This window comes from Mchenga conophoros, linkage group LG11, assembly GCF_057382185.1.
Source record: "Mchenga conophoros isolate Kocher_MC1m ecotype Shallow Benthic linkage group LG11, M_conophoros_male_GT1.1, whole genome shotgun sequence".
NCBI classification, from domain to species: Eukaryota; Metazoa; Chordata; class Actinopteri; order Cichliformes; family Cichlidae; genus Mchenga; species Mchenga conophoros.
This window is the reverse complement of record NC_140536.1, coordinates 1,141,736-1,161,567: the sequence shown is the minus strand read 5'-3', so window position 1 is coordinate 1,161,567 and position 19,832 is coordinate 1,141,736. Positions and strand designations below refer to the sequence as shown.

Genomic DNA, 19,832 nt, shown 5'->3' with positions numbered 1-19,832 from the left:
CTATTAAAACATTTATAAACTCTCAAAGTTTTTTAAATGTATATATGACAAGAACTTTCAGTACAAGAACTGTGTATGCGGCCTTACCAGTGCTGTCATCATAAACCACCGTCACCGTCTTCCATTTGAAGAAGTGGACCAAGTCCAGGATAGCCCGGCTGAGGGAGGAGAAGTCTGGATAAAGGCTCACGTAGAAGACATCTCTGTTGTCTGACACCTGATGCTTCCATTTGGTCTGGATGTGTGGGACCCCAAGGGCATTACAAATAGACTGGACAGCATTAGCAGAGGAACTGTGAGAGGGACCGAAAATCGCTGCTACCCCAAGAGAAAGCTGGTCACAGGCTAGGGAGACAAAGCATTTAAATTGGTTAGCCTGCTGCTCCTCGGATGCAATACGTCAACATTAATCTGTGTTCTGCATCAGACCACTGCTCCATGATAGATGTAGATAACCATTACACAGGTCAGCTTTGCATACATTACAGATGAGGACAGAATTATTTATTTACAATTCATCATTATTCATTCTTATGAAAATGTCATTTTTCAAAGGTTTAGTTTTATGTTGTGTGCTTTGATCGTTCTGCTTTGCATACAGTAACATATTATTTCACAAAAACTAAAACCTACCAAGGTCAACATTATTAGTCACCCTGATGCAACTGTGCATGATTTTTACTGGATACGTTTTTACAGGATTGTAGTTTCCAGTAAGTGCAGTCCCAGCCTCATCTTCTTTGGCAAACCTCTCAAACTCCTCCTAATGGTCTTCTGACATGGACCTTGGTCTTCAATTCATCCGACAGATTTTCAATAGGACTCATATCGGGCCTTCGTGCAGGTCAGTCAATATCATTCATTTTGGTCTTCTAGAGGTTGGAGCAAAATATGTTTTGGATCATTAAAGTGTGGGAAGACAAAACAACAAACCAGACCCAGTATTGAATTACGAAATTCCCAGTTGCAGATTCACTGAAGCATCCCTACACTTTGGGTTATACGCCTCTTCCTTCTTTCTTGGTAAATACGCAGCAGCGCTGTGGCCAAAGAACTGTAGTTTTGTCTCATCTGACCAAAGGAAGCATGCCCAGTATCCATAATCGTTCTCCAGGTTACCTTAGCGTACTGCAGTCCAGCTTGAAGTGGTCTCTTCTTCTTTGAGTCAACAATTTTTAACTTGACGAAGTCATTTCCAAGTATCATCAGTTGTCATGGGGTCTTTCGACATCTCTCTCTCTAGATTTTGTTACAGAGTCGTTGACATCGTTGGCTTCCTCTAACAGGATTATCCTGCACTGACTCTTTCATTTTCTTGATGTCTGCACTCCAGTTTTTGATACTTGGAAACACTTTGGCAACTTTGCTTCATGAGCATCAACAACTCTAACCAGCCAAAACGGATTTCTTTTGTTTTTGGCGTCATGCTTTCTCAGACAGATCGAAACCATGCTAACGTTTTCATACTGGATGTAAACTGGAAGATAACCCATTTAACTGGTTTTTACAAGCTTTGGGCATTAAAGAGTTAAAGCACATAATTTCACAGCAGTGTTTTGTGGCTCAAAGAGGAGATAATAATTTTGTCCTCATGTGTAGTTTTGTCTATTGACAACAAGTCTAAATCTATTAAATATACTCCCATCATGGGTCTACAGGTGCATCTTCAGTTTGATGACTTACCAACAACACATATCCTTGTATTTGCTGTGCACTCTGATTACCTTATTTAATAAAAGAGACTTGAGTAAATCACTAAGACAGGATATAATGGCCCATAATTGATAAGGGACTTGAAATGTCAGCCTGATGCACACAGAAAACTGATAGATTATAGCACTTTATTGGCTGTCTCTGGGGGCCAAGCAGGTCTTTGAATTACTGCCGCTGAGTCATTACCTGGAACCAATCAATTATCTCTGTTTACATTTGTAGTGCTCAGCCATTTCTCCCTCGCCTGATTATAACTGCCACAACCTAAACGAGTGCAGCTCAGCTCAGGGGCCTGAAACAGTGACTACATATATATTTATATGAATGCACACACAATCACAAGCAAGCAAATACCTTTCCTGGAGGCCTCGAAACTGTCATAGATGTTTATCCTTTGGATGTCATAGGTGAGTGTGGTGTTTGGAAGCAGAGTTCTGTTTCTGTTGATTGTGTTTAAAGCAAACTTAAAGGCGAGTTCCTCCGCACCTGATGGGCCACTTTCAATGGACTCAAATATCCCCCCTGCAAACAAAGAGGCATACAATCAGTAACAGTCATCAATAATATGAGACTTCTGCTCAGCTCACATAAATACATAGAAAATAAATGAATGGCTTTTTAAAAGTGGCTAATTTTACCATACGAGAAACAAAGATTCAACAATCAAAAAGACTTTCATGTCATTAAAGGTTAAACGCCATCTCAATTAGATAACACTGTGCCCTGCGGTTTCTACTTTTGGCACAATATAGCAGCTACTTCTGAATCATTCCACATATCGGGTACATCCAAGTCCCAGGACACAAACATACCAAATATCTACGCTCGCACACTTTACCTTTTCAGTCAACTCAAAGATGTCTCTGTGAGAGACCGAGCTCTTGTTGAGCTTCTGACCATCATAAACAAGTGCTTTCTACCACGTTTCTGAGTGTAGCATGTTTTAAAGGGAACCATGTTTGTTGGTTCAGGCGTGACCCTCTGAGCAGTAACTTTAGCTCTGATGAAACTACTCGATAACCGCTCATGTTAAAAGCAGCACAGAGGCAGAAACTGTTCCACTATTAAAGTCCAAACTGATGTAATAGAGACTTGATAAAAATACTTAGAAATGAGTCATCAGTTCAGTTCATTGCCTTACGGCCTCCTCTCCTTAGACAGACCATTTCCACCTGCTTCCTCCTCTCTGACCAGGTTAAGAGAAGGTGGGCAAGGCTGAAGGCCTCAATGGCTCTTAGAAACTATGCCTGCCAACTATCTGTGAGTCACATTTACAACCTACGTCTGACTGATGCTATGGAAAGCAACCTGCCACAGAGTTGCAGATCTCACCAATTTAACACAGAGTTGTGAAGAATTATCTTTTGGCACAAGCAGAATAGGAAGTCATGTGACTGATGATCTCTCTGTTACCAAGTCAGATGTGCACAGCAAAATCTCCAGTGTTAAATTAACACTGGAGAGTGTCTATATGGGTCCACACCTCTGAGTGTTAAATACAACACTGTTGAGTGTTAAATTAACACTTTGACAGTGTTATATGTTTAAAAGTAACCTAGTCAGTTTTGAAGATTAACAATGGCTAACACTGAGCAGTGCTGATTTTCTAACACTGGAAAATAAATATTCCAGTGTTAGAAAATCAGCACTGGGTTTTACACCAGGAAAAATCCATTATTACTGCAAAAGCCATCTGATCGAGACCAGACGTTAAAATAAAAACCTTATTGCCCTCCATTTGAAACTCTGTAAAGGACTTTCTTCAGAAAGCCAGAGGAGGTTATTGTAAAAGTGTGAGCACTCACAGCTACAGTCCTCGAGTGAATACGTCTGACAGGCAGCAGATGAATGGACTAAGAGAAGGCCTAGAGAGCTGGGGGTAAGGGTTTCTGTGATCAATGAACTCTGATTGGCCAGTGAATCAATCAATCAAGCCTTTGGCGAGCAGTGAAGAGCAATGGTAAAAGAAGTGTTGAGGTTTTTTGTTTGGGGTAGCCCTACGGCCTGACCCCGCTGGCTTAGTGTCAGTCAGAAGGAACCCCGACTCTATGCTTTATTTACTCCAACTACAAGCACTTGACTGCAGAGCTCTCAGCAAGTCTGGACATAATCCGCACACATCGCTGTACAAGCACTGCACACACACCTCCATCCATCCATCCATTTGCTTCCGCTTATCCTTTTCAGGGTCGCGGGGGGCGCTGGAGCCTATCCCAGCTGTCGTAGGGCGAGAGGCGGGGTCCACCCTGGACAGGTCGCCAGTCTGTCGCAGGGCCAACACACAGGGACAGACAACCATTCACACTCACATTCACACCTAGTGGCAATTTGGATTATCCAATTAACCTATCCCCACCAGCTGCATGTCTTTGGACGGTGGGAGGAAGCCGGAGTACCCGGAGGGAACCCACGCAAACACGGGGAGAACATTCAAACTCCACACAGAAAGACCCTGGCCTGATGGTGGAATTGAACTCAGGACCTTCTTGCTGTGCGGCAACAGTGCTAACCACCGTGCCACCGTGCAGCCCTGCACAGTGGACACACACCTGTCACCAGCAAATACACTGAGTCTGTTACAGTGACTGAAATATTTAGAAATGCTCTTTATCAAAGGGGATTTATTCGGTTTAGGTGCAGGAACGTAAAGCAAACCTCTGAGCTGAAAGACGGCTGGCAGCGGCTGAACTGTTGAAACTTACATTAGTATTCATCTCATGAGGGAGCTCTATTTTACATGCTATAATGAGTTTGAAGGAATTAATAAGCATCAGTTAAGCAGGATGTACTATAATTGGAAAACCGAGTGCTTGGAATTTTCACACACCATACATTTGCCATGATGATTCTTCTTGTTGTAAATGTTGACTGTGATGGTGTCAGTCTGAGCAGGAATAAACTTCTACTCGTTTATCTTCATGGACATAGAGCAGAATAAGTGATAGAGGACAGAAGCAAAGAGAAAGACAATCCTCCAGTAAAGCCATTTATGAACCAGAGTGTAGAACTGGGATTGGTTTTCAAAATGTTTCTTTTCCAAACTTCTCAACATAAATTCATCAGTTTCCTGGGATCACAGTGGAGCTTCCCCTTTAACAGTCATAACTCAGTAAGAAATCCTGCTTGTGTTCATCATCAGTGTCATGCATTAAAGTTTTCTTTGCATAGATTTAGTTGGGCGATACTCACAGTATATTCTCTTTGTATCGTTCCAGTAAGCCAGCAAACATGATATATCGATCACAGTAATACATAAGCTAACTAAGCAGCTAGTGCTATGTTACAGTGCTGCCCAGTGCTGCTGTTTGTGGTCAAAACACATTAAGACTATGCTGACACTTTAGTCCTGTTGTTGTAATTGGTTGGTGGTTAGAATGAGAGTAAAGGTGCCACTTACAGGCATCATGTACACAGACTGTATCAAACACATGTGGAGAATCTAAGGATTTTAAGATTGTTGAAGGCAGATGTAATGATGTAATGTAGAAGATAATACAAGCGTAAAAAAACATTATCCCTGTGTTACATATTCTATCTTTTAAAAAGCTAAAAGAAGCCACTTTGTATATCAGTGTTTGTTTTTTCAGTGTCACTGGTGTTACATTTGCTCTTTTATGACCACCTCAATGTGTCTGGGTTTGTGATGCTTCTCTGGTGGAATCTGTACACATGTGCAGACTGTTATGAAGCTCATCTTAAATTGATCCAGCGTGGAGACGTTACAGCCTAGCTACCAAAATGTTTCTCGATCGTGTTTTACGGGGTAACCTGTTTGTCACTGTTAGTCACGATGTCTGCCGATCTCCTAAAAACTCAGTAACCAAGAGAAGACATTACATTTTGCAACATTTTACATTTTAAATTACATTTTAAAGATGCTAAAGAAGCACCTTGGAAGCTTTACGTGTGTGTGTGTGTGTGTGTGTGTGTGTGTGTGTGTGTGTGTGTGTGTGTGTGTGTGTGTGTGTGTGTGTGCAGCAGTGTAGTTGTGATCAGTCAAGAGCGAAATCAATCAACAGCGTCTTTACTGATCCCAACGGTCCGTGCACAGAAAAGCCAGCAGGCAGGATGCTCAGTGAAAATGAAACATGCACGATCCAAACACTGATTAATCAGCGTGAGTACGAAAAGATTCACAACGACTATCTCAGGAACTCGCTCAGGTAAACCTGGCTGTTCACAAATCATATTTCCATTGTCTCCACACAAAATACAAAATTACCCACAACTACTTAATTATCGTCTCTGTGTTAATTATAATTCATATATTTTAAAATATATATTTAACTTGATAAGAAAATATCTTCATTTTGTATCAAAGGCAATCGTTGTCTTTAAAATACTAAAAATTTGCAACTTGTTTGCTACAAAACGTTATTTAGCTTTGAATAGACTGTTTGTCATTTCTGCTACATTGAAATAAATTTCTCTCTTGAATGGGATTCTTGTTGTTGTTGTTGTTGTTGTTGTTGTTGTTGTGATCATATGCTTTCACCGTGCCGACAGGGATAACTGTGAACTAACTTCCATCTTATTCGATTCATATTTATATTTGGTCCCAACGTTTCTGAAAAGAATGTTATGGCTTTGTGTTAACATCACTTTTAATATGTGGGCATGTGTTCAACCAGTGCCCTGAATGTGATCTAAAGAACAATGCTGCACCAGTTTCTCCGTCAGTCTTATTTTCATCCTAATAATACTTTATAACCAAAGCAGAGGTAAAGTAACTGTTAAATACTATTCTCACTTTATTATTATTTGTTCTCACTTTAAAAATAAGGAACACAAATACATGGGTTGGTGGGTTTTTGTTACTGATAAATTGCAAATATTGAAATGTTTGCATTTTTTTTTTTACTTCACTTAAAATGTGGCTTGAATTTACACGGCAACCTTAGTTTTTTTAATCTAATTATATCTCCAATGACTTTGTGCTAAATGGTAAATGGACTGATTCTTATACAGCGCTTTTCTACTCTCCCGGAGTGCTCAAAGCGCTGCCTCAACATGCCTCATTCACCCGGTCACACCCACTTCTAAACTCAAGTGCAACTAATAAACAGTCACACTCCGAGGAACGCATCGGAAGGCAATTTGTGGTTAGTATGCAGACTGCAGGAGCCAGGAGTCAAACCACCAGCCTTCCAATCAGGAGCTGATCTGCTCTACCACCTGAGCCACAGTCGCCCTGGACTACACAGAGTCCCTGCTGACACAAAGACTCAATAACAACTGTGTTTAATCCATTAAGTTACTGTGCTCCCTTTGTGGACACGTGTCGCGTAAGCATCAAAACGATTCCCACCCCAGTCATTAATGATTAATTACGATACTGCCAGTAGCACTAAATCCAGAGTCATCTTCACAGGACTGAAGAAGAGTCAGACATTGATTGGGAATATTAACTTTAGCAAAAATACGCACTTCTTTTTCAGGTGCCCTGGTCAGGAGTGAAACCCCGACCTGTAGTTCCAAAGGCGAGTAGTGTTACCGCGGTCCTGCAGACTAACCAGCGTCTCTGTTCCACTGTGGTTATCAGTGACACTCAGAATTCACACCGATTCAATCTGTGCTGTTTTAAACTTGATTGTTAACTGAACACCTCGTTCACAGTCAGTGTTTCATTAAAAAAGCTCCTTTTAACAACTGTGCTGTGTTTCTTTGTTTTCTAAAAACGTGTGTTTTTCTACTTTCATCTCAATTTTCTTTAAACAAAAGACAAATAATCTTCATTCAGCTCATCATTTCTGTGGAGTGACAATTATTTATGAGGAAAACTATGCTGACTTCCTCCACCCTCTCTCTGCACCTCAGCTGCTGACAGTTTGATGGTGATCAGCATCAGAGCATCAGTGCTGCAGAACGGGAAGCGTAGCATGACGAGCTCCGAGAACACGTTCCATCTTTATCACAGCTGAGCCGCGGCTGTAGTGGACGTGGTTGGGGAGGGTGGTACTGAGAGTGGGAGGGGTGTGGATGTGGGTGCAAGTGGGCAGGAGGAGGCCTGATGGAGGCAATAAAGGAACAAAAACATGCATGGACGATGGAGAAAAAAGGTTATCAGTAAGATGCAATATACTAAATATACTTATATAAATATGTTTATATGTTTAAATTACATCAGTCTCACTGATGCTGGGTTACATTAGAAAACATGTATTTCATGCAGGTGCATGATATGTCACTGTTCATAAACTGACAGGATCATCCAAATACATCTGGGTATCATCTGATTAGTTATAATAATGAGCCACTACTTATAGGAAGCATACAGAGATTAAATAAGAGGGGCCCAATAACTGATGATCAGCTCTACACAGCATTCAAGGTTCTCTGTGATTCATGAGTGTGAGTGGAGACAAAATCCTGCCTCTTTGAAACCAACTAAGGGTCGTTCCTGTGAGACCGAGCACACTTTCTAATCTGTTTGATGCTCAGTGTTGAATTCTTTGTGAGCTCAGTGGTGTCAGTGCTAGGCTGGACATCATGTAATAGAAACAGTTTCTGTGCTTGGATATCGATGAAAGGCTGAATAGGACTGACAAGAGTTAATATTTGAGAAGCTACTCATTTGAGACTACTCCACCACGTAACCAATAATAGAGATGAGCTGATCATTATTATGTGCAGCAGTATCCAAATTTTTATTTTGCAAGATGGGTTGAACACGTGCAGTCTTTAACGATCCCAGGAGCGCACCACACAACAGCTGATCGTCTTCAGGAGCTCAGAGCTCAGCTGCTGCTTTTTAAAGACGTCGTGGGCGTGTATGCAGACAGCAGGTACAAGGGCTAGGTAGTGTTGGGTGAGTTACTTTAAAAAAGTAATTAATTACTTTGTCAATATTGTATTTAAAATACTTACCTAATTACTGTGTCAGAAAAGTAACTTAATTACTAAATAAGTAATTTTTTTTTTTTTTTTGATCTCTAGCCATCAGAATTGTTGTCTGAAGGCCAAGAAAGATGCCAAGCGGATTTATTTTACCAAGTGGATCATCATGGCCTTGCCATATTGGTCCATTTGATTGACCTTTATTATAAGTATGAATTTATTTTATTTTCAGTTGCTACAAACGGGACAGACATGACTGGGGGATAGGACAGGGAGAAAGAATGAAAGAAAGAGGGAGAGAAACTCAATAAGTAATTTAACTAAATACTTCTTAAAATCCCTCTAAACCTCGAGTGGACAAACAATAGAAATTAAACTCTTTAAATAATAAATACATTTTTAAAGACGGAGACTCTACAGTACGCAGCGCTAGCATCTCTTCCACAGTGTAGCCTGCAGTCATTTTTTAAGCACCGTCTGCGCTGCTGAAGTAAAATCAGGTTTTGCTGCTCAGCAGGAGTTGCCGCGGTGTTATCCATGGATGATGATGAAGGATCGCTCAGAAGTGTTCGTCTATGCTCTGTGTCAGGCGCTTCAGAAGGTTACTCTTGCTATTAACAGCAGCCCATAGTTTTGACATATCACTGTAATGTTCTTGTCTGCTTGTTTCAGAAAAGTGAAGATACGGGAGTATGTCCACGTCATGAAACAGCCACTCGCTTCAGTCCGACAGCTTCCGCTGGAGAATACGACTGTGCAGCAAACTGGTGTGAAATGACGCGCAGCTGCACTACAGTGATGTTAGTGCGGCAGAGTTTATTTCAAATTATTGAAATTAAATAATGATATTCAGCGAGTTTAATTATTTTACAATGTAACGCAAGTACATTGTAAGTAACTGTAATTAAAATACCTAAAAATGAACAGTAATTAGTTACTCTACTTTTTCAGTGAAAAAGTAATTTAATTACAGTAACACGTTACTTAGTAGTAATGGAATTTGTTTAAGGGTTTGTAATCAACGGCAGTAAATCAAACAAAGCTGGACTATTGTTGATTTTTGAATGGATAATATCAGAGGAATGACTCTGGTCTGACTCTGTAAGATGCAAATATGGAGACTCTCTTTAACAGTGTGTTATGACAAACACTCAGCTCGTCTGATGTTTATCTTTTGATTTGCTAGCACTGTAACATTTCTCCGTGCTGTTTACCACAAACAGTTTTCACTTACTCCTTCATAGCAACATGTTTTCTTATGTTTTGATTGAATACTGTGCCTGTAAGACCTTGTTCAGGTAAAATTGTGCAAGCATGTTTTATTGACTCAAACGCTAACCCGTGGTTTCACGCTGAGAGCGTGATCATAAAAACAGGACTCTAAATGTAACGCTTTGGGCCAAGATGACTTCTTTCTAAATCATAATGGTCATAACGGTGTACTCTTCCAGCCACTGGAGCATGATGAATTAACTTTATATATATTATATGTAATATATAACTTATTGTATTCATTTAATTTTATATAGTGCCAGCTCACACTGGCAGGCCTGGGCGCTTCACTGTAGGATGGAGTTCCTACAATATAAAAGAGTCTTATATGGTTTTAATGTGATTAATCCTCTTTTTCACTCTGCATTCATGTTCTGTGCGCCTGTGCAAACCCTGCAGAGACACCGAGTTTCTTTCACTAAACAGTATCATCATTATTCAGCGGCCTGTTTGTACTGAACACTTTGTACCTTTTTATATAAGATCAACAGCAGAAGGCTTTCTGTACTTCAGGGAGCTGTCTGCAGCAGTACAGGAGCCTCAGAGCGAGAAGACTGAAGACGTTTTCACGCAGTGAGCCGCTGGAGAATTGCAACTAGGTTGTGTTTATTCTGTCATCTCTCCTTTATTCAGCTCCGTTTTCTCATCCTGTTACCTTCCTGCACTTTGTTTTTCTCTCCCTACCACTCATCTTTTCCTGTGACATCCTACGAGCGAAGATTACTATAAAAGATATAAGTGTGCGATGTGTAATTTTCCTCTCTTTCTCCTGATAGAAAACCTAAGAAATGCTCTGCTCGGCACTTTCACAAATGTCAGTGCTTCTCCACCATTGTCGAGCACTTGCACAGACACAAAATGTCAGCATCTCTCTTCAGTCACAGTCTTTGCGAACTGCTCTCATCTTGAAATGTCAATGGGCAAACCATAATGAGAGGAAGCAGATTCTTGGAAGGCAGACAGCACAGCCTGCTGCAATCCATTATATAGATCTGCAAAGATCTGCTGTGGTGTGTTGGCTTCCCAGGACAGAAAAACTCATCCTCTGTCCACAGACCTGTGACCCGAACAACCACACAGGCCTCACTCATCTGTACACCAAAGGAAATAATTGAGTTTCACACATTTAATGGGAACACTGAAGCTGTGCGGTCGTGCAATATAATGCTGTGTTTAAAGGACAGGCAGGCAACACAGCTTTATTTTGCTTAACAGTCCAACCTCGTCCATATGCACAGTTAGCTAAGTGCGTCTGTGCTGAGTTAGGCATCCAGTCAATCCAAGGGAGCAGCTCTTAGTCTGCAAGAAAATACAGCCTGCTAACAGCACAGGATGTAAGTCCCATCTTCTCTCCTTTTCCTCGTTTCCTGTTTGTTTAACGATAACATCAGCTGACCAGTACTCACAAGTTTTCCTTCTGTTTCTAATGAGCAGCTTTGTTTTTCATTGGTTTTCTGTGTTCAGACAAGTGTGCGATATCGTCTCACGTAAAGGGGAAACGCGGGAGATGATGGGCCAGAAGTCCACTCCCTTGAGGCGATTTGTTCCCACATACAGCCTGATACATTCTTCTCATTGTGAAGCGATCCTGGTCTGAGATCCGTCAGGGCTCCGGTGAAACATGGAGCAGCCTCAGTAACTGATTCAGCTAAGTAGGAAACTACTGCGTCTGTGCAGACACAGCCTTTTTTTACTCGTTCTGATCAACTAATAACTTATTAACTAACAACTAATAATCTTGACGGCTCGGATGAAGATGTGTCTGTGGAGACGTGTCACTGTGGCAGTCGCTCTGCCTGTGAAAGGAGGGTTTCCTCTGAGCGCTTCGATCCACGAGGACTGTAGGCGTTACTGGTCATTAACACGAGAAAAGCTTTTCTCTCATTGTGACAGAGCCTGAATTAATACAAAGAACGTCACCAGAAGTCTGTAACGTATCAACCCTACAGATATACGTTGTGTATAAGTGACCCGTGATGCACACAGTGATTTGATGCGCTGTTAATAAGACAGCTTTAAGCTGGACCATAAATATAGCAACAAGCAGCACTGTCCATAATAGAGAAATTAAGGTTTGATGCAGCTGATAAATAAAAAGGACCAGGAACAGCGTGATGGATGGTTGGCATTAGCCCATTCTTTTACAGATGATTTGCAAGAATACAAAGTGAAAAGTGAATTCTTCCCCTCTCATACACATGCTATAAATCTATCCTGCAGGGATGTACACAGAGAGCAAAAGTGAGAGGAGGAAAAGGAAGTCCTCTGCTTATATCATCGTTGGAATAATTCTGCTCACATCCATCATGCGCTCAGTTCATTTTTCACAGAATACTGGGCAACACCTATTTATTACAGGAAATGTTTTTAAAAGTGGAAAAGAAGACATTGAAACTGGGCCCTTTAATAGAGACGTTTCACTTTTTCCTCCTGTGTGAACAGACAGAAATGGGTGGAGAGGAAGGCAACATGCTTTAGAGATAATGAGAAAACAAAAGGCAAGAAATTCTATTTTCTGCAGGGGAAAGCAGCACTTTCAGCTGTGCATTTATTTATAATGTCATAAAAAAAAGATCATTCAGATTGTGTTGGACGCAGGGACAGCGCACTGATAACACAGCAAACTGCAGGCCTGGCTTTTAAAGCAAATCTCTCAGCCCTGCATTGTTCAGCTAGAGTGGCTCTGGAGGTCACGCTGTGAGTACACTGGAATAGGACTGCAGGTGAGCTGGTGGCGTCAGACATGTTTAGCTGGTGAGCCCCTGCTTTATTAAAGCTTTATTATGGAAACTTGCTGGCAACCTCTGAGTCTCATGTCTGAGTCGCGTACAACAGCTACAGTGGAAATCTTAATTGTTTGATCTCATAATTGTTGCATCAGCATGACTGAATGAGCCCGTGCATGCAGTCATACGTATGACAGAAAGACTGTAAAAACGATTTATAATAAAAACTCAGTTTACTTACGCATCAATATGAGTCATGAACAAGGATTTCCTGAAGACCTGACAATGAGCTGCTGATGGGAGTGTTAGTAGTTGAACCGCATACACCAAAAACTGAAGCCTTTGCATACTTAGTGTTGTATCTTCTGAATGAGACAGATTTCATGTTCACGTCAACGTATTTCAGCATCTGTTCGTCTGGATGTTTAAGTGTGTGAGTAACTGAATGATGTCTTTAAAAGAGCGCGTGTTCAATCCATCCTCTTATCTTTGTCTGGAGCCCAGAAGCAGGTACACCCTGCTGCAAGGCTAACACAGACACACCTCTGGGCAAGTCAAAGTTACCCTAACCCCACTAACTGCATGTCTGTGGGAGAACCCACGCATACTCCACGCGGAAAGAACCCGGCCTGGTGGTGGAATTGAACTCAGGACCTTGCTGTAGGGCAGCAGTGCTAACCACTGTGCCACCGTGCTGCGGATGAATGCCAGAAATAATCTGGTGTCAACATAACAGCCCCAGGTCAGCGCCTCAGTTTACCGGCTAATATTTGATTGTATTTATTGTATTTGACTTTAAATCTGAAAAAATAATGTCACAAAAGCCTTGAAATATGATGCAGTACACCCGCTGGCCAACACTTAGACTTCCTGCTGCAGCTATCAGCCCTCAGCTGCCTCACTTATGGTATGAGACTGGTGAACAGCTCGTCTGCGTAATGTAACATCTGTAGCTTAACTGTAGCAAAACTAACTTGAAAGTTGACTTTACTTCATGCTGGATTTTGTTGATGGTTTGAACATTAAACTATGACATCATCATCATCACTGCTGCTGGGAGCTGCGTGGCCTGGTCATACTTTTATTGACACGTTTCTACTGCAGGTCTATTTTAGTCCGAAGTGTGGGTGAAACATGTCTGTGTGCATGGTGCCACAGAGTGGTGTGTTCAACGACGCGACCAAAGACAGTTTTCTGAATGACTCTGTGATTCTGTTTGTTTACAACCATTCACAAACTTCATGAAGGAATTTTCTGACAGTTCAGTTCCTGCTTAGGCACTGAGATATTTTACTACTTATTCTGCTGCTGACAAAGACACAAATGCAATCTCATCTACGAGTTCCTGACACGCGTCCAACTAAACCACAATGATGGTGCAAGAACAGAACAGAGACTCTCTAGTGTCCGGGTCACTTTAATGCCGGGGGGCCAATCCAAACGAAACCTTACAGTAACATCATCACCAATACAGCTCGGACTGACATTGACATGTTCTTTAGAATATATGTCTACTTCATCATCATCCTGCAAATGCAATGTTATGTTATTTATTTGCATTCATTTCACATGCCAACTCACTTGGTCATCAGCCAGGACGTTGGATCAACTACACGAACTAAATATGGAAAAAAGGGTTTGAAGAAAACACCGTAGGCATCACGACATTTACATGATACTTAATCTGCTCGGAAAAGACCGCTACACGTTTGACTTTACAGAGCTGTGATATCACAGTCCTGAGATTCATGTGTTACCCAAAAACAAACAAACAAAAGTCTAAAAAAATCTAGCTTAAGTCTGTTACTGTCTAGCAAATCACCAGTCACACATCCAGGGTCAGACTTAATCCTGTTTCCTTCAAGGAGACAATAACAGATGCTGAGATGTGATGGACTGCAGATCGGGAAAGGTGCCGGCATTCAAGGATTCATCGTGAAATGTAGACGTGATGCAAAGGAAAAGAGAAGTGTATGGAGCAGATCACATCATTACATTAATAAATATCAAGCTGGAATGAAACATTCACACATAATATTATTAAAAATCTATTCATTATCATTGATTCTAAGATTATAAGCTGTTGAATAATAAGTTATTTTTTATGTGATTCAAAGCAGACGAGCGTGATGCTGACAAGCAGACAAGCCCAGACTCTCCCCAGTCACCGCCTCCAGCTTTCAATCCAATTGTATTTACACAGCGCCAAATCACAGTTGCCTCAAGGTACTTTATATTGTAAGGTAGACCCTGCAATAATACATACAGAGAAAAACCCAACAATCATATGACCCCCTACGAGCAAACACTTTGGCGACAGTGGGAAGGAAAAACTCCTTTTTAACAGGAAGAAACCTCCAGCAGAACCAGGCTCAGGGAGGTTGAAAAGCCTTTAGTTAATTCAGTCTGCTCTCTCTTTCTAGTCCCTGTCAGGACTCTTGCTGCAGCATTTTGGATTAGCTGAAGGCTTTTCAGGGAGTTTTTTGGACATCCTGATAATAATGAATTACAGTCGTCCAGCCTGGAAGTAATAAATGCATGAACTAGTTTTTCAGCGTCACTCTGAGACAGGATATTTCTAACTTTAGAGATGTTGCACAAATGGAAGAAAGCAGTCTTACATATTTGTTTAATATGTGCATTGAAGGACATGTCCTGGTCAAAATGACTCCAAGGTTCCTCACCGCGTTACTGGAGGCCAAGGTAATGCCATCCAGAGTAAGAATCTGCTTAGATACCATATTTCTAAGCTTTTCAGGGCCGAGTACAATAACCTCAGTTTGATCTGAATTAAGAAGCAGAAAGTTAGCGGCCATCCAGGTCTTTATGTCTTTAAGACATTCCTGCAGTTTAACTCATTGGTGTGTGTTATCTGGCTTCATGGACAGATAGAGCTGGGTGTCATCTGCATAGCAGTGTAAATGTATGCTATGTCTTCTAATGATGCTGCCTAAGGGAAGCATGTATAATGTAAACAGAATTGGTCCTAGCACTGAACCCTGTGGAACTCCATAATTAACCTCAGTGTGTGAAGAGGACTCTCCATTTACATGCACAAACTGGAGTCTATTAGATAGATATGATACAAACCACTGCAGCACAGTACCTGTAATACCTACAGCATGTTCTAATCGCTCTAATAGGATATTATGGTCGACAGTATCGAACGCTGCACTGAGGTCTAGCAGGACAAGCACAGAGATGAGTCCACTGTCAGAGGCCATAAGAAGATCATTTGTAACCTTCACTAAAGCTGTTTCTGTGCTGTGATGAGCTCTGAAACCTGACTGAAACTCTTCAAATAAACCATTCCTCTGCAGATGATCTGTTAGCTGTTTGACAACTACTCTTTCAAGGATGTTTGATATAAAGGAAGGTTGGAGATTGGCCTATAATTAACTAAGACTGCTGGGTCTAGAGATGCTTTTTGAGTAAAGGTTTAACTACAGCCAGCTTGAAGGCCTGTGGTACATAGCCGATCATTAGAGATAGGTTGATCATATTTAAGATCGAAGCATTAATTAATGGCAGGACTTCTTTGATGATCACTAAATCATCACTAAATAGGTTGTAAATCAGTCTCCAGCATCTCACATCTGCTTTTCTCCATGGCCTTTAGCACAACTACATATGAATAATTTCTCAACATTTTTTCATTTCAAAACAGTCACAGCTGAACATTGTTAATGCCTTTCACTCCTTTCTTTAAAAAATCCCCCATCATCACCTTTAGCTTTGCTCACCCCATCTTTGTCTGTCAAAAGGTTTCAAATCTTTCTTTGAACTCATATCATTGCAGTGATGAACATAATTAAATTCTTATTTCATTGCTTGTCCCCTGAGTTCCCAGCACCAGGCTCCTGCATGACGACACATAATGTTATCAACTACAGGTGATTTATGTCGGTCCTGAAGCCATGCCATTATTCACAGTTACAGCTATGAACACTGTCCCCTCTCATCTTGCTTCCTATTTTCCCCCTCAGTTTTTAACTCTCTCCTTCTGTAGGACGCCCGTAGGAGTGTCTGTGCGTGTGTGAAGGCAAATAATGGTCAAATAATACATGAAGAGGAATTTCCAAATGAGTCATTGCAGGTGGAGAGCAGCTTTCCCTTTGGGCAGACTGAAGCATCTGTTATGACAAGCAAACCAAATCTGAGCTTTCCCTGGAAGAATTAGGAGTGATCCCCGTCACGCACACTCTCTAGCGAACATCTCCTCCATCTCTGACACTTTTGTCCCTGCTGGTTCTTCCTCCCCTCAAACATCCACTTCTTCCCCCCGTTGCCCCACCTCTTCCTCATTCCCACAATCCGCTATCTCACAGCACCTGTCACCTTCCATCTTTCATCTTCTCTTCACATCTCCAAAATACAGCTCTAAAAGGAGGGAAAAGGGAGAAGGACCCTTTTGTGTGTGTGTGGGAGTGGGGGGTGAAAAAATGAGTAAAAGAGAGCGAGTGCCTCCGGCAGGAATGTTGAGATAATGGTTTCATTTGGAGAGATTGTGATGAGGTGCTTGAAGGGAAAATCCCTTTGGATGGTTGGATGAGCTACGTCTCTCTTTTCATCTCTGTGCCGTCCTTAAAGCCACGAGAACATTGGACCCTCTGCCTTTAACTAACCCTGACAGCCCAGCTATGGGGAGAGGAAAGCTGCCCTACACAGCCGTGTGCCTCCAGGCTCCTTTTAAACATGAAAGGCTCACATTTGCAGTCAAGCACACATATAAAAGGCATAAAAGCCCAGAAATAAGTCAATCAGCAATCAAAGTTAATATTTTTCATCTAAAGCCAGAACATTAAAAGCATTAATGTCCAATTTGGCACCATGTTAAAATGCTGGGAACATGGGCTTTTTTATTAGTGGCTCCTGACTCCAAAGAGGCAGAGAAACAAGCAGAGACAGAAACACTTCATAAATATTCATAACGCCTTTTAAAAGTTGTAATCATTTTTCCTTTTATGCATAATGTAGCTTATTTATTTCACACATTACCATGCATTTGGAGGAAATTGTTCCCCATTTGAGGGAACTTGTGTCTCTGACCGTAGTTGCTGGGACACAGAGCCAGCTGCCAGCTGGGGGATACGTGCAAATGCTCCAGTAGATTTTGATGTGTTGCACATGTTTAGCTGTTTGCAATTAATTATTTCTAGAAATTCAAAATAATGGAGGTGGTAGTTTGGTGAGCCATGTCACAGAGCCGGTTCACCAGGACATCGTACCAGATATTTATCTCCAATCACGATCGGAGCTGAAAACCTGCAGAATTTAAGTCACACCCGCATGTGTCTGCAGCGTTTCACTACATGCTGTACTGTGCATGCGACAGTTTGAGTTTCACCCTTCCCTGAAATCAACACTAATTCATCTCTTTAAATCATTTCATCCACTCGCAGCGTTTCAACAGTTACAACAGACCTGTCTCTTCCTCCACAATATACTTTTATAAACACTGATTTAAAAATATTACAAAATGATTTTTATAATATATATATATAAACTGAATAGCTGCTGAAAGACAGGTTATCAATTCAGAAGCCACATGTATGATGTAACAATCAAAGATGATTTTACAGAGGCTAAGACAGCCTGAATCTGTCATTTAATGTAAGCATGACGCATTTCATTTAAACGTTTAATAGTGCATTGATGGACATTGTAATGAAGCTCTATACAAAATACCAGCTTTAAAAACAACCAGTGCTTTGAGCTGCTTCATAATTACTGCACTACAGCTGTTATCTTTGAAATGACTGTTATTGTGTTCATGGACTAAATGAATGTTCCCTTCATTTTTGAGTGAATACATTTTAAACCTCTAGTCCTTAAAAAGAGGAGACTTTAAACAAAGTTAAAGCATTTCATGTGTGGGGTAAGCCCTCATCAGTACTGCAGTTTAATACGATATCTTTACTATGATGATCTCCTTTAATGTCATCGGTCTGTCAACTGCAGATGAAAGAGCACATTGGTGGAGGGCTACAGAAATGGTTGTTCTTCTGGGAGGTGCTGTCAGAGTAACAGTTAGTTCTTGGTCACCTCCCTAACTAAACCCTTTCTATCCCGGTGGTTCCACACGTCTCCCTTTACAAATGATCGAAGCTGCTCAGTGGCTCAGTGGGACCCACAGCAAGTCCTTGGACAGCGCAGTCTGTGCAAGCACTGCCCACCGTGGGATCTTATATACACGGCTTTTAGCCTTTCTAGATTATTTCCACTAAACTAAATTTACCAGCCGAGTTATAGAAACATGATCAGTGGGAAAAGGATACACCTGAGCTTCATTTGGAGTTTCATGACAAAGCTTGTGAATACGCATGAACATTATAAATATATTTCGTTTTTATTTATTAATTTTTTAAATAAATGACAGATGACAAAATGTGGAGCAAGTGAAGCCCTGTGAATACTTTCATATGCAATGGATCACTCAAACTGAAAGGACATTAATAATGCTTGTTGTTGCAAATGTGTGTCATATCTATGCCACCATCACCATTACTGATGTGATAATGGCTCCAACATGGAGGCACAACTTTGGAAGCGAGTGTTAGTCGTGGCTACAGCACAACAAAGAGGCTGACAGTGTGTTTGCACTGACTCCCTCAGCGTCTTGATTCCTTTCATTTCTGACATTTATGCATTAGATTGTCACAAAATTCATTTGCATAAAATATTTATCTACATGTAGATAACAAGGCGGAAACTCAGACATGCAAGAACTCTGAGTCCATCAGTCACGATGACATGAACCTCCCACTCAGCGTGGTGTAGCCTGAGCGTGGCACAGGCCCAGGACCAGCTCTGCCTCCCACATGAGTTACCAACAACACCTGCTGAGGTCCAGTTTCACCGTGCACACTCCAACTAACACAACTCTGCTTCCATTACTCCCCCGCATGGATCCAGCCACTTCCACTTTCATCGGCATGCTCAGTACATGCAGCAGGGTGTGTACTCAAATACACACTCTCTCTCCTAATAGCCAGATTAGCACGTTGATAGCATGTGCTCACACTTCCCAAACAGAACGTGTGCAAAGCTGTGGAAACACACAACATGGTGTGAATGCTAACGGTGGGAATATAGTGGAAATATTTCTCACTTGGTCTGTTCGATGCAAGTTCCTCGAATAGCAAAGTGTGAGAAAAATGTGGCATGAATATCTACAGGTAGTACAACCACAGCCAGCCACGGCGCCACAGAGAGGGAGGAGCTTCGTCAGGGAGTAGGTGGGGGGTGGGGGGCTGTCGGGAACGTGTGCTCAACAACAGGCAA

The 19,832-nt window shown here is 41.4% G+C and overlaps 1 protein-coding gene across 3 annotated transcripts in view; it reads right to left on the bottom strand.

The window, feature by feature from the left end:
- Nucleotides 1-19,832, bottom strand: part of grik2 (glutamate receptor, ionotropic, kainate 2) — a 336,418-nt gene that overhangs the window by 259,796 nt on the left and 56,790 nt on the right. For all 3 annotated transcript variants that reach the window (XM_085290496.1, XM_085290498.1, XM_085290497.1), the window contains exons 3-4: nt 2,068-2,235; nt 88-345 (exon numbers count right to left, since the gene is read on the bottom strand). In XM_085290496.1, coding sequence (XP_085146622.1) covers nt 88-345; nt 2,068-2,235 — 426 coding nt within the window. The remainder of the gene's footprint in view (nt 1-87; nt 346-2,067; nt 2,236-19,832) is intronic.